Below are 16,304 nucleotides of genomic sequence, written 5' to 3' on the forward strand. Positions count from 1 at the left end.
GGAAACGGAAGTCTTGTGTAACTTTAATAATTCTACTCTTATTATTACGCATTATTTTGTTATAGCTATAAAAGTATTGTTCATATCGATTGTCTTCTGACTTTTTTGACGCATTCAACTATCATTCTGGACCAATTTTTGACAAAAAGATCTGTCTTGTAAAAGATTATTTCACTTATTTTGCCGCATTGGTTTGTGGTTTGCTTAGTTGTACTTCATGTACTATATTCACATTACAATAAAAACAAATTTATAATGTAAAATTGTCAAATTAATGGACATGTTCAAAACTAACAGAGCGGCTAGCCTGCTCGCCGAGTGGTTGAATATGTGATTGATTGGATCTATAAGAAAAAATAAATTATATTTAATCGCTCGGCGAGCAGACTAGCTGCTTTGTCATCTTGAACGCGCAATAACCCTAACCTAATCTTAATCTATATGTAAGCGCGCGCGCCCCACTGCGTAAATGTGTGCGTGTATAAGTGATCGACTGAAACCTTCCCGTTTTCATCATTGCGTCCTTTGACTATATAAGTAGAGAGCACTAAAAAAGTAGGTATTCTCACGTCCGCCATTTTTCTTCAAACTAGCAAGTAACTAGCATAATGTTTTATCAGAGAGGAACCTGAGAGCGGCCACCGCAGCCTTTTTCGTGCGACCGATATTTGACTAGCATCAGCGCCAAACGTGGATGTAAAGTCTGTTTTACATTAATAGCAAGCAGCTAGTTGCGACTTGCGACATCCAATAGACGCTTAGTTTCTAGTTAAAACTCGACATTTATTGGGTGTTGTAAATTGCAACTGGCGACTGCAATGTAGAACGGGCTTTACATCCACGTTTGGCGATGATGCTAATCAAGTATTGGCCGCACGAAAAAAGCCGCGGTGGCCACTCTCAGGTTCCTCTCTGGTTTTACATATATAATACATTACAATAACCTTTACACTCTCAAGATCATAAATATTGTGTCTTCGTTTCATTGTCGCATAAAGTTTGGTGCTTCCAAAGCATATAGCGTTTTCTACTGGGAAAACTAGTGCAACACTGGTGCGCACTGAGTGCAATTTTATTGTTCCACTGTAAAAATCAGTTCACATATTTTCAGTGTTTAATGTTCTACTGACAAAATTGATGCAAAAAAATTGCACCGAGTGCAACTTTTGCTCCACCGTCTTTCGAGACGGTGGAAGGTGCCAGTGCAAATTAAATAGATGTTATGTTCGTGCTTTAAGGTATTACATTAAAATATATGTTATTACATTATTTTAGTAAACTTTATAACAATGAAATTGTTTAATTTTTAAACCTGTCTAATGATGTGTTCCACTGAACCACACTGAACCTGCACTATTATTGCGCTAGTGAAGTTTTCATCGAAATCTACCGCAGCGTTGGTGCTGCACCAGTTTTCCCAGTAGAAAACGCTAATAGACATAGCTCTAGTTTACACCGAGCACTTGGTACGCGTATCAAGTAGTGAATTTAAGCTGATCAGCCAATGATTAAACACATTCACTAGTTATTTACTATTTGATACGCGTACCAAGTGCTCGGTGTAAACTAGGTCATAGTATATCTAGACCAGGCCTGTTCGGTTAAGGAGTGGGGGTATAGGCATACGTAGAAAAGGACAAACGTAGACGTTGAAAAGGGATGGACGATATACCAGGTATTTTCTTCTCTCTCACACGCAGGCGTATGTAAGAGAGAAGGAAATACCTGTTATATCGTACGTAAGCCTTACTCCCACCCCTGAAATTTGGGACAATCCTCGGTCTAGATATACTATGTCTCTGATCTAGACTAGACCGAGGATTGTCCCAAATTTCAAGAGTGGGAGTAAGGCTTACGTACGATATAACAGGTATTTCCTTCTCTTTTACACACGCCTGCGTGTGAAAGAGAAGAAAATACATGTTACTAAAGTCACTAGATTACAAAGTACCGCAATTCATAAGATACATAGGAGTCAAAATGGCGGCGAAAAGTGTATAGGTAGTGTAAATAATCCATAGACCTTATAGATATGGACTGGCAATACCAAGCGAAACCGTGTCCATACTTCTCTCTCTAAAGAGTCCGGAAATATGTTTCGCGCATGCTTGTACATATTATACATTGAAATCCAATGATTGGATACGTTTTGGTCACGTGTTTTAACTTATGTGTGTGTATATATATGTATACATATGTATATACATATGTATGCATGTGTGCTAACATGCGCGATAGTTATTTCCGGTAACTTTAGAGAAAGAAGTACTAAAAAGTCTGTTTCTCTCTCGCACCTCTTCTGAACACCGTTTTCTATACACAAACTGTAGCAATTGCCAATCCATATCTATAAGGTCTATGAAATAATCTGTGCTGAAAGTGCAGCTTATCTAACCTTCTATTGTACGTAAAAGTGACTTGGGGTCACAGGGTTGCCAGATTACGGGTTTTCCCCCTAAATTTAGAGATATTTTACTTCGATTAGAGGTAAAATAGGGGGAAAAATATTTAGGGAATTCTTTAGGGGTTTTTGAAAATAGATTAAAAGTAATGTAGGAAGAAAAATATTTAGCAAATTCTTTAAAGATTTTTAAAAATACCATTTTTTTTTTAATTTTTTAACTAAATTAGCTGCACGGGAATGTTTTGGTTGCTCATGTTTCAAATAACCATAGTCATCAAAGTGATTGGCTGCTACCTTTGGATCAGCCAATCATTTTCAAATGCTACTTAGCCGTAATAGCCATTCAGTGAGCGGTTGTGCTTCTGGATGTACCCAATGAATGCTTAGTTTTTCCATTGGATCTAATTTTAAAATGTTATATTAAATTAGACAATTGAAGATTAATAGGGCACCGTTCAATTGTATTAATTTAGAGTTCATCTTTTTCTGTAAAGAGAGAAGATAGCTGATTAATTAATCAATAGCATTATTAAAAAGAGTGAATCCTAAAAATTTGTAAAAATGCCCAAAGAAAAAACAAAAAAATACACACAAAAGTATGTGAAAAATTGGGAGAAGGACCCAAATTTTAAAGGTAGGTATTTACAATAATTAAATATAAATTTTTTAAAGAGGTTAAAGTTTATTTCGCTTTTACATACTGAATTCTTTGTACATTCTTTTATATATGTATAAATAAACAATACAATTTTTAAATTTATATTATACGGAAATGTATATTATATAGGACGGTTGCAACCATATGATCGAGACCCAACAAAGGCGTTTTGCACTTATTGCAACTCGACTATAAATGCACATAAAAAAAGTCTCTTGGAACATGGCTGTACAAAAAAGCACTTGCAGTGTGCAAATGATAAGCAAATAACTAATAATTTGCCGAAAATAGATAAATTTGTTCAAGTGGTCTTGTCTGATAAAAGGAAAATAGCTGAATTAAAAATTGCGACATACATAGCTGAGCATTGTTATAAAATACCGTCGATCATCTTTCTATTTTAATAAAAGGTCTCGACAAAGAATCTGAAGTTTTACAAGACATTAAGCTACACCGTACAAAATGTTCAGTCTTAATTAAGAATGTTCTATCGCCATGCATTTTAGAAGAACTACTCGACGATATTAATCAGTCATATTATTCACTGATAATCGATGAATCTACGACAATTGATACAAAAAAAGTTCTTTGTCTAATCATTCGTTACTTTAGTATAGCAAAAAAAAATTGTGACAACATTTTATCGGCTAATTGAAATGGAAGCTGGAACATCGGATGTCATTGTACAGGCAATACTACGACAATTAAAAATCGATGGTCTTAAGTTAGAAAAATTAATTGGTCTCGGAGTCGATGGAGCAAGCGTCAATGTTGGGCGTCATCATTCGGTGTCAACATTATTAAAGGATATAAATCCAGACCTTGTCGTGATCACGTGTATATGCCATTCAATGCATCTCGCTGCAGAAGAAGCCTGCAAAGCGCTGCCAAGGCATTTAGATTTTTTGATACGGGAAACGCACAACTGGTTTTCTCATAGTACCAAACGGCAAATCGAATACGCAGAAATTTACAAAACACTCTCAAGTAAAATGCCAAAAAAATTAGTCAAACTATCGAATACGGGGGTCGCGGCGATGGCTGGTACCATCGATGGTGGATTTCAAGCAATCAACGTAATATTGGAGCAATGGGATGCATTGAAGCTGCATTTCCAGATCACGCAGAGTAACAAAGAGCATTGCTACACATCTCTTCAACTGTATGAAATGTACTGTACTTTAGAAAACAAATTATTTCTAACGTTTCTAAGTAGTAGTCTAAAAGATGTCACGGCAGTAAACAAATTATTTCAGTCCGACAATATCGATCCCGTCAAATTATTCGAAGATGTAAACAATCTTTTATACACGCATCTCCAAATGCTTGTTGCTCCATCGGCGTTTCAAAAAATATCACGGTATGAGTTAGCTAACTTTAATTTTCAGCAACATTTAATGGCCCTTCCCTGTGTAAATTTCGGGTACAAATTTAATAAGTTAAGCATGAGCATCAAATCCGAGACTGTCATTTATATTAAAGAACGATGTAGAAACTTTTTAATTATGTTATGCACGCAATTACAAAAAAGATTACCCGATAACATAAAAATACTTGAAAAACTATCAACGTTTTTGCCGGAAATCGCTTCTTCTCAAGTAAAAATGGACATCACTAAAATCGCTGAAAGTTTTAAAAATAACGTGTGCACCGACATCCCATACAGCACACTTTATCCTGAGGATATCCCAAATTATCCCAGACAGACGAAGGCGATCCCACGGATATCTCAATGAGTAGCTCCCGGGATATCCTACAAAAATATCTTAAAATATCATAAAATATCTTAAGATATCGTAAAATATCATATGATATCTTATTAATATATTTCGATATCCCCAAAAAATATCTTAAAATATTATAAGATATTGTAAGATATTCATTAATATCTTACAATATCTTATTACATCCAAATAATATCCCATCATATCTTTTTTATCTCTACAATTAATGGAGCATAAATCAAGTGTAAAGGGAAAGTTAATTATAATGTAACAAAAGAGTGACAAAAGTGTAAATTAAATCTTTAAGAAACGTAGATTAAAACGTCAGAACATAAAAAAAATACATTTATGGAAACAATGTGGCATATTAATAATATGCCACATATACTAAAAAATTATAAAAAATGACATTAAAAAAATTTTTTTATTTTATACAAACAGAGCAAAAACAGATTTTTTAATAAGTTAGTCTACATACTATTTTGCGCGCATATATAAAAATAGTAAAAAAAGTAAAAAAAATTGTAAAACTTCATATTTATTTATAAAAATATAAGTTAACTATACATGTTTTATTCTTCTGACATCTATTGTAATGATCTATAACAAATATGAATCCATAAACAAGAAGTGTTTATGGATCACCACGAAGCGTTAGAATGCGTACGGTCTTCGAAGTCAAGCGACATCGGCGAGGGTTGACACTTGGATGGGTGACCGTTTTTTCAGGTATAGAGATATTAAACTATTAAACATGCTTTAACAGGTACGACTGTAGCTTGGCTGAAACATGTTATATTATAGTCTTCTTTCTCTTACAAAATTGCCGTAAAAATAATTAGAATTTTTTATTTTTTGTTCAAGTTTTTTTCAATTCTTAGAAACTCTCAAAAATACTTAGAAATATTCAAAAATTTTTTAAATTAATCAAAATTTTTTATTTTTAAAGTTTTTCCGAGAAACATTTCAATTATAAAAAATTGAAACATTTATCAGAAATCCTGAAAAAAATTTTTTTAATTCTGACAAATTTTTTCACTAGGGTATATTGCGATATCTCAGGAAATCCCTTGGACATCCTCTGGATATCGTTTGAGATATCTACAGGATGTCAAATCGGTGGACATTTGTGCATCCCTTGGATATCCCTCGGATATTGCAGACGGTCCACGGATATCCAACGATATTGCGATATCCCAAAATGACATCCTAGGGACATCCCTAGGATAAAGTGTGCTGTGTGGGATTGATTCAACGATCAGGGAATGGAATCTTCTTCACAGCGTAAGTATCGAAAAATGTATAAGCACTGAAAGCTATTGGATCCAGATATATGAAATTAGAAACGCCGGTGGAACAAAACGTTTTGGAAATATTTCCGAGTTTGTGCTTGCTTTATTGACTTTGCCATTTTCAAATGCCTCGGTCGAACGAGCTTTTTCTATATTAAATATAGTTAAGGACAGATTGCGCAACAATATGTCAATTGCAATGGCTAAAGCAATAATGCACATTCGACTCACACTTAACGTTAATTGCTGTGATTTTAAGCCTACAGTTCGTATGTTAAAACGTTTTAATTCAGAAAATGTTTATAACATTGATAACAGCGATGTTGAAACTCTTGACATTTTTCCTGACAATTAAAACTGAAATCTTTATTTCTACTTTTGACAGAAAAAATGTCAGGGAGTTTATTGTGTAAAAATTAATTAATTGTTAAAATTTCAATAGTTTAAAATATTATGTAATAATTGTTTACTTTAAAATAATATTAATTTTTAGTTATTCTAACAAATTGCAATTTATTAGTAAGATGTAAAAAAAAATGTAATAAAATTTTTAATTGTGTGAGCACGTAAAAAAACATGAATAGCATTCCAGAGTTAATAAAATGCAATCATTATTTTCTATATTCAGTAAATTGTGTTTACGTATTAATTAAGTTATTACTTTTGCTTGATCCTGCTTCTTGTATGCATCTTCTTCATATGTTTGTCGCTATTTGATATTTCATCAGATTTTTCTTTGATGATAGAAGAGATGTAACCGTTATTTAGATCCTTTCATAGTAGAATTTGTCAATTCTACCCACCAGAAGCAAAAAACTGTACGAATGTCTCATTATCTTGGAAAATGCAAGAATATAAATTGGATTGCCTTCTAACAAATCTAAAATCAAAACACAGTATTTCTTGTTATCAGCAAACACAATAATAACACAAAAATTTAATTATCTATCAAAATCATTATATAGCGTATCACATAAACTTAATTACCACCTTTTCAATCAGTGGTTGTATAAATGTGAATCTTTCCACACCATATGAAATTAAAATTTTCAATTACCTTTATTGTAAAATTGTCAGAAGCTGTTAACATAAAATGTCCCGTTGGATGGAATTTGATCATATTCATTCTTCTTATTCAGACTTCTTATGAGAATTATAATAAGCCTATAATTATAAAAGCACCTGTTCTTAAATCATTCAATTTGACGAATGTATCCGTACATGTTTTAATATATATTCCATTTGAATGAAAGTCCATATCTAGCAGGAACGAACAAAAAAATTTTACTCTAGATTTCTAAAATATAAACTTTGCTTATAATATAAACTGCTTATAATATAAACTAACAAACCTTTTAGCTGATTAAAAGTGTTGACACAGTCCATTGGTATATCGCAATATAAATATCCCATATTTTAGGATTATTGACACGTCGTGGCGGCGAAAACTATGCCGTATTTAATTATGCTGCAATTAAAGATATTATTTTATATATAATACGTGGTTATAAGTGTTTTTTCCAATCTCTCTTTGCACTTTTAATTTTGAGTGTCCGTAGTTATTTCCTTTCCTTTCCTCGTTTCCTGTTCTTCTGTAGTGTTTTTCCCAATAGGTGTTCTCATAATTTCGTCTCCCGTCGCTTTCTTTTTTTCTGAAAAGGTGTCTTATGTAGTTTGTGTTTTCTTTGTTTGAGCTCTCTGTCTGACTATCCTCTTCTGAACCACTATATTTTTCTTTTTCGTAGATCCTGTCCTTGAATACTATGCCTCTCATATCTTTTTTAATGTCACATTCTCTATTGTCAAACCTCTTGTATTACTGTGTTTTCTTCCCTATTTCTGTTGTGTGTTCTTTCAATTGGTCTTTCTTGAGCTTTTTCTTGTCGGTAAATGTTCCTGTGTAATTTCCTGAGTGGTTTTTTATTTTCTTTTTCTTTCCCAGGTAACAAACTCACGTCATTTTGACGTCCCAAAATGGTCATTTACTGACTATTCTTGACGTCACGAAATGACGCCCTTATGACGTTAAAATGACGGTCAAATGTCACAAATTCCTGACGTCATGAAATGTACCGTATTTTGACGTCATAGAATGACGTGAACAATTTGTTGTCAAAAAGATCTCTAAAAGATATCCTGTTTCTGAAAATTATAACATAAAGAGACTTCTAAAAGATCAAGAGACACGATAGTGGCTCGCGCCAAGTGAAAGCGTAGCGCGAGCCCGACCGTGCTCTTTACGCGAGTACGTGACTTGTAATATATAACGTCAGAATGTTAACCAATGCGTTGTTTTTTGAGAACAAAAAGATATCATGAAACTAATATCTAAAAGATTTCTTAAATCGGATATCTTTAAACTGCAACTAAAAATAAAAAAATAAAATAAAAATTTCATTTTTTTTTAATTATTCTTATCAACAGTACATACTAAATTTGGGACAAATTTTTATTAATTAATTAAATTTAAATTATATTATTTTATTTTACTCTTACTTGCCGCTGGTAGGTTTTGAACCCGGGACTTTAGGATTACAAACCTTGTACTCTATCTGCTACGCCAGTTTGAATCATCGATATGGGTACTTGTTATTGTCTACCCAGCTAGCCATTTGCTGCCAAATTGTCAGCAGACTGCTAAAAATTTCTTGCGGAATCAGGCTACCAAAACCATGGCCTACTGTGTCCTCGAGTGCGCTCTAATTGCAAGCAAAAATTATTATCAAATCCTGATATCAAATTGGGTGCAACACCAGAGCAGACCTGTCACTAACAATACAATGACAAATTACCGCAGCAAATTGAGAACAGATGTTGCAACGTAAACTCACAGCAGATTTGCGCCAAATATGCAACAGATCTGTATTCATAAATAACGACAGATTGGCGACAGATTTGTCAAATCTTTCCATTTCTTCTTTCATCACAGTTATAATTTTATTTGAGAATCGATGTAAGCAATCTCCTAGGAAGATTTATTAATTCAGGAGTAGGAACAGATTAAATACCCACCAAACACCAAGTTACATGTAACGTACCTGTTAGTTGTAATTTCCCACTAAACAATGTAATTGTAATATAACACGTCTGTTATATTGCAATTATATTATTGAGTGGGAAATTACAACTAACAAGCACGTTACATGTAACTTTGTGTTTGCTGGGTAATTTATCCAACCCTCTCCTTAGCATCTAATATTTCCTATAGGAGGGCCTCAATTGACCTATCTATTTTCTCCCTTTAATTATATCGTAGGTGTATCATCTATTCTAGGTGCAATTAATTTCATTAAATTTCTTTGTAGTTAAATTTCACTTAAAAAAAAAATGAAAATACTACCAGTTCTATATCATAAAAGTATAATGTGGCGGTCCTCCGCCACATCGGACTCCTGCGCAGGCACAGTGAAGGAAGATAATTTTTGCTTACCTGAGTCGCGCTGCGAGTGGTCTTTATGTAGCGAGTTGACTGCATTTTACTCCCGAGAAAATAAGCCGCCTATCGACGGTGCCGCACTTTTTATTGCCAATTTGACATTTCGACAGATCTGTTGCATTTCTGGTATCAATCTGTCGCGTATTTTGACACACAAATGTTGTTGCATTTCTACAGGCAATTTGCTGACATTGTTTGCACTTTGGTGTTTGTCGTCAATTTGTTATCAATACTTTCAATAAATCTGCTCGCAGTTCCCTATTATTTTGTCATGTATTCTGATGACAGACGTTGCTAAATATTTGCTGAATATCTGCTAATAGTGTTTGCAATGACAAGATATGTTTCTCATTTGTCGCCTTTTTGGCAACAGAATTTGTTGCCAACATTTGTCACAGCAGAAATGGTTATAGGGGTATATATACCTATATGTTATAAACTGTCGCAATTATATTATTTTTTATAAAAGCAATTCAATTTTGCAAAACATATTAAAAATAAATAGCATTAACTTATTTACTTATTAATTTTATTGTTAAATTTAACTTTTTCCATAACCTTTATAATTTGATGGAAATTGCGATCTACCCAGACAGCACATGTAGATTATGAGAACGATAATAGGATATTGCGAAAGTATATTGCAATATTCGTATAATATTAGAGATACGTCTGTAATATGGCGAGTATATACTCATAACGTACTATGTCCGCGTTGCCTTATCCCATAGAATTTCGCTGGCAGTTTATGAGAATATACCGAATATATCTTAAGAATGTTATACGTATGTCTAAAGTATATCTTTAGTATATTCACAATATGTCTACAGTATGTTCACATTATATGGGCTCATGCATAATGAGAGGAATAAGGAACAAGGAATTAAACATACAGAATTAGCAAGAAGAAATAAGAAGAGGAGTTAATCATTTCGCACATCAGGAAGCTATCGCAAAAAATGAAGCGTAATATCTGTTGAATACGCTGGGGTGCTTTGGGAAATTATGCTCAGATAATTGTAGGTTATAACCTAAATAATATATGTATATATACAATATATATATATTATTATAGTTTACGTTACTATATTATATCTTATGTACATACCAGAGTTATCTGGGCGTAATTCCTGAGAAAACCACGTTGTCCGTGAGTTCGTGTTCGCACGTTCACACCCTACACTTCACTACGTGTCTGCATCACACGGCAGACAAAAATGCGTAACGTTACAGATCATAGATAGCGTTGACATGATTCACTTTCGATATTACGCGGATATTTTGGAAATATGTGATAGATATACATGAGATATATCATAGGATATTTTACGGATGTTTTGAGTATATTAGATATAATCTCAGTATATTCAGTAGGAGTTGCGAAGTTCAGTCGCTATATTCTAAGTTTATCTTGAGGATATATCAAAATGACATTCTACTGAGACGTTATATGAATGTTTTACGTATATTCGGTATGATCACAGTACATTACGTATGAGAGTATAATATTCGTACGATATCTGGTGCTGTCTGGGTATTTAGCACTAAGACTTTGAAGCGTTCAAATGGTTAATTTGACCATTTTGAAATTATTTCCAAGATATCTAAATGTTTTCTTAAAAAAGTTCTCTTAAAGTTGAATATAATATGCTTATATAATATGCTTATGCCTTACGCCTTAAATTTCATTGTATAGACACCGCTTTAGACCGTGTCTAAAATACGTCTTAATGACGTCTTTATGTCCCGATTTTGGATGTGTGCTGTCTAAAAATAATCGTCAGATCATGCCTGAAATATGACTTCGAAATGACATTATCATGACGTCAATTTTAGGTCATATAAAAAAATGATCATTTTGACGACATATGACCAGATATGACCATTTTGGGACGTCAAAATGACGTGGGCTTGCTTCCTGGGACCCAGCAAACACAAAGTTACATGTAACGTGCTTGTTAGTTGTAATTTCCCACTCAATAATATAATTGCAATATAACACACGTGTTATATTACAATTACATTGTTGAGTGGGAAATTACAACTAACAGGTACGTTACATGTAACTTGGTGTTTGGTGGGCAGTTACACAATATAAGACTATAAACAAACACAACTAAAAATATATTATTTCAAAACATATAACGTACAGGTTATCAAGATGATAAATATAGTAATGTGGAATGCAAGAGGATTACAAGGAAAAAGAGACGAATTAAAAACTCACATAGGATCTTACGACATAGTAATTATAACAGAATCTAAAATTAATAAAAAAAATTAATCTCATTTTCTGGATACAACGAAGTAAAAAGAGACAGCAGAGGAAACAGTGGAGGAGTAATTATATACATAAGAAAAGGTATCAGATTTGAGGTAATTAAAGAATTAGTAGAAAGAAACGATAACATAGATGTAATAGGCATAAGAACCAAAAATCTATCTAAAAATTTTAACTTGGTAGCGGTTTACAGAAGACCAAACGGAATTGAAAATAAAAGAAATTGGGACAATCTTAATAAATTTAATAAAAAAGGATTAGAATCAATCGTCATGGGAGATTTTAATGCCCACCATCAAGCTTGGATTTGCGAAGACACGGACGGAAACGGAGAAGCTCTACTAAATAACATGTATAACAACTATATTTGCTTAAACTATGATACAAAATCAAGACTCAATAGACCAGACGAAAGAGGCACGAACATAGACCTCATATTTATCAACCCATACCTAATTGATGAAACAACTTACAATCAAGGACAAGATACGTGGGGCTCGGATCACTTCCCTATTGTTCTAAATTTGAAGATTGATAAAAGCCAATACAGAAAAGTATTCAATAGATTAAGCTCCAAAAGTACAGACTGGCATAAGTATAAAAAAGAAGTAGAAAAGAAAATAAAAGAAATAGTAATGTTTGGAATTAAAGACAATACCAAACAAGAAGAAATTAATAACAAAAACAATGCCATCACAGAAATAATGAGACAAGGAGTTATAAAAGCAACAGAAAGCTTAAAACGTGCCAACAAAAAGAATACAAAGCAAAAAGACAATAATAAAACAATCAAGAACCCCAACAAATGGTGGGACGCAGAATGTAAAGAAGTTATCAAAACAAGAAAAGAGAAACTACAAGAATATAGGAAAAAACAGAACCTGCAAACTTACATTGAATACAAAAGCAGCGTAGCCAGGGCAATACGAAAGATCAAGGAAAAAAAGACAGAGGCATTTACAAATTTTTGCAACAGTATTAACAGATGGACAGGGGTGACATATGTATGGAACACAATGAAGATTCTAAAAAACAGATTCGCCAAAGTATCATGGAACACGTGGAAAACAAAGGATAGAAAAGAGGTAATACTAAAGGAGATCAATAAGATAACTCTTTTAGAAAAAGAACGCAACCAGGAGATCAACGGCATCGAGAAGATGGAACGAGTCGAGGATTTACCCCTAAATGACAAGTTTACTATGGACGAATTAGAAAGAGCTTTAGGCATGACAAAAAGAAACTCCGCACCAGGAAGGGACAAGATTGATTACGTAATGATCAAGGAATTACGAGGCGAAATTATTTATGTTGGAACTATTTAATGAAATCTGGCTCTCTGGCACTATCCCTTCAGAATGGCGAAAATACCAAATCTTTTTTATTGACAAACCAGGCAAATAGAAAGTCAAACCAATAGCACTGTCCTCATGCGTAGGCAAAATTATGGAGAGAACCCAGATAGCACAGGACGTCCTCAGGATCATCCTGAATATGTCCCGGGATGTCCTGGGATCTTGTCAGGATATAATAGTTGTATTATTGTAAATATTTTATGTATAAATTTGACTTTTAAAGTTTAATGTAAGTTTAGAATGTTAAATTCTGTAATAGTATTAATATAAATTGAAATTTTACTCATGTCTTGAGGACATCCTTGGGATGTCCTGAGGATATATGTATTCTAGCTGAAAACGTTATTCTTAAAATATTGTATAAAGAGTTTCATTAGCTACAAAATGTCTGAAAATAAACTAAATATAATGACTGTATAAATACCAGACATTTTAGATAGCCCAGAATGTTCTAAGAATATGATATTCTGAAAGTCCTCAGGACGTCCTAAGAGAGTCCTCAGGACATCCTACAAAAGTCCTCAGGACATCCTAAAATAGTATTCAGGGACATCCTGGACGTATAGTAATTTTTGAAAAAGACGGGTAAATTAATATAGCAAGTGAGAAATCTTTGAATATCGTACGTATTTCTAGAATGTATTGCAAAATCAAATGTGTAAAAATGTTGACTTCAAAGTCAGATTGAATGTCTACATTTATTGAAACAATATGGCATATTAGCAATACTAAAAAATTATAAAAGATGATATTAAATAATTTTTTTATTTTATTTTATACAAACGGCGCAAAAACAGTTTTTTAAATAAGTTATTCCACATGCTATTTCGCGCGCATATGTAAAAATGATTTTAAAAAACTGTAAAACTTTATATTTATTTATAAAAATATAAGTTAACTATATATGTTTCATTTTTCTGTCAACATCTACTGTAATGGTCTATAACAAATATGTACGCATAAACAAGAAATACTCATGGATCATCACGAAGCGTTAGGAAGCGTATGGTCTTCGAAGTCAAGCATCGTCGGCGATGGTTGATACTTGGATGGGTGACCGTTTTCTCGGGTACAGAGATTAAACATGCTTTAACAGGTACAACTGTCGCTGAAACATGTATAGTCTCTTCTTCCTCTTACAAAATTATCGTAGAGATAATTTGAACTTTTAATTTTTTGTTAGTTTTTTTCAATTCTCAAAAACTGTTAAAAATACTTAGAAATATTTAAAAAATTTTCTAAATTAATCGGAATTTTTTATTTTTTAAATTTTTCTGAGAAACGTTTCAATTCTTATAAAAAATCGATACATTTATCAAAAATCCTAAAAAAAAAAATCTAAAAAAACTGACAAAAAGTGGTCATTGTTTGCTATTCCTGAGGATGTCCTGAGGAAATCTTATGGTATCCTCAAAACATCCGATGGACTGTCCTCAGGATGTCCGATGGACTGTCCTCAGGATGTCCTGAGGACTAAAAAGTGGCGCTCGTTTGCTATTCCTCAGGATGTCTTGAGGACGTCCCGGGATAAAATCAGGATGTCCTCAGGATATCCACGAAGTCCGTCCTGGACTCCTGAGGACGTCCTAAGGACGTCCGTGTGCTATCTGGGAATGGTGAACGAGAGGTATGGTGGGCTGAAAACGCAAACCGTCTGCACCCGTCACAGAACGGATTTAGAAGAGGCAAATCCTGTATCAACCTCAGCAAAATAACCGTGAATGTAAAATGCACAAATTTGAAAAACCAATATGTGCTGGCGGCCTTCTTGGATGTAACAGGAGCATATGACAACATGAGATTCAACACCATGGTGCAGAGACTGATAGAGCTTGATTGTCCCAAGAGACTCACGGAATTTGTCAAGAACTGGCTACAATACAGAGACTCGGAGTTCATAATTAACGCCGAAAATAAGGTAATAGAGAACGTGAAAAAGGGTCTCCTTCAGGGAGCGGTTCTCAGCCCAGTATTATACGACTTATACACGGAAAATATAACGAATAATCTTAACAAAGAGGTAATTACATTACAATTCGCAGATGACATTGCCATCTATGTAAAAGGGAATGATAGGAATAAAAACCGAGAAAAAATTAAAGAAGCAATTATAACTATAAAAAACAATCTAAAAATTCTAGGTCTAAGGTTAAAGCATAAGAAAACTAATTTAATTGAATTCAATAAAAGCGGTTACGCTGACCCCAAAATGAACATCAATATAGAGGGAATAGAGATCAAAAATGTTAAGAAAGTAAAGTTTCTTGGTATATGGCTTGACAACCAATTAAACTTTAACGATCACGTCATCCACATTAGAAGCAGAATGGAAAAGACCAGCTCTGTGCTCAAATATGTCAGTAGAGTCTCAAAAGGAGCAGAAATAAATACGGCCTTAATGCTATACAAAAGCCTAGTTAGATCGGTAGCGGAATATAAATGCTTTATTTATTCCCCAAACACACAGAATTACAAAACTGAGTTAGAAAGGGGTCAATACCTAGGACAAAGAACAGCTATGGGGTACCGCAACTCTACACCAAATATAATAATTGCGGAGTCAAAAATCACGTCAATGGAAGACAGGGTAATGCTACTAGCTAAAAGGTTCTGCATCAAAATACTAAAATTTGGACTACAGGACATCAGGGACTCGTTTACGGACCTAAGTAAAGAAGAAAAAAATCAGAGACTAAGAAATCCAATGTATAAGCAAAACACACTGACAAAAGCATGGGACAGGATCTGCAAGGTAGGAAACAAAATTGGACAGAAGAAAGAGAAGTATGAACAATGGAATATACCCAGATAGCCAAACCTGCCGAGAGCACGAACTGAAAAATTTTGACACATATTATGCTGGCAAAAGTTGGACAGCAAGCAATTACAGTTTGCCGTTTCAACTAACATTAACAGAAACACGACAAAAATCGAGTAGACTTTGCGTCACAATGTGCCCTCAAAAATGCAGCAAAAGTACAACAAAATTTAAAGACATTAACAAAACAAAAATCAGACATTGTGTGTTGACACAATATACCACTAAAAATTAAATAAAAAAACAGATGTCATGATGTCACATTAAATTAATAAAATGTAGCTAGAAATTTGACATATTTGTTATCACGCTGCGATACCAGAAACTTGGCGAAAA

General features: G+C 33.5%; 1 protein-coding gene across 2 annotated transcripts in view; it reads left to right on the forward strand.

Moving 5' to 3' along the window:
* LOC118644709 overlaps nucleotides 1-13,359 on the forward strand; it is a 159,994-nt gene extending 146,635 nt beyond the window's left edge. The window contains exons 1-2 of one of the 2 annotated variants that reach the window (XM_036283848.1): nucleotides 11,489-11,890; nucleotides 11,979-13,359. In XM_036283848.1, coding sequence (XP_036139741.1) covers nucleotides 12,068-13,120 — 1,053 coding nt within the window. In that variant the 5' untranslated portion in view covers nucleotides 11,489-11,890; nucleotides 11,979-12,067 and the 3' untranslated portion in view covers nucleotides 13,121-13,359. Of the gene's footprint in view, nucleotides 1-11,488 lie in introns of those variants that run through there. The other variant, XM_036283847.1, reaches the window with a different exon arrangement.
* Nucleotides 13,360-16,304: the final 2,945 nt, after the last annotated feature.

Source organism: Monomorium pharaonis, chromosome 3 (genome assembly GCF_013373865.1).
Source record: "Monomorium pharaonis isolate MP-MQ-018 chromosome 3, ASM1337386v2, whole genome shotgun sequence".
In the NCBI taxonomy this organism is placed as follows: domain Eukaryota; kingdom Metazoa; phylum Arthropoda; class Insecta; order Hymenoptera; family Formicidae; genus Monomorium; species Monomorium pharaonis.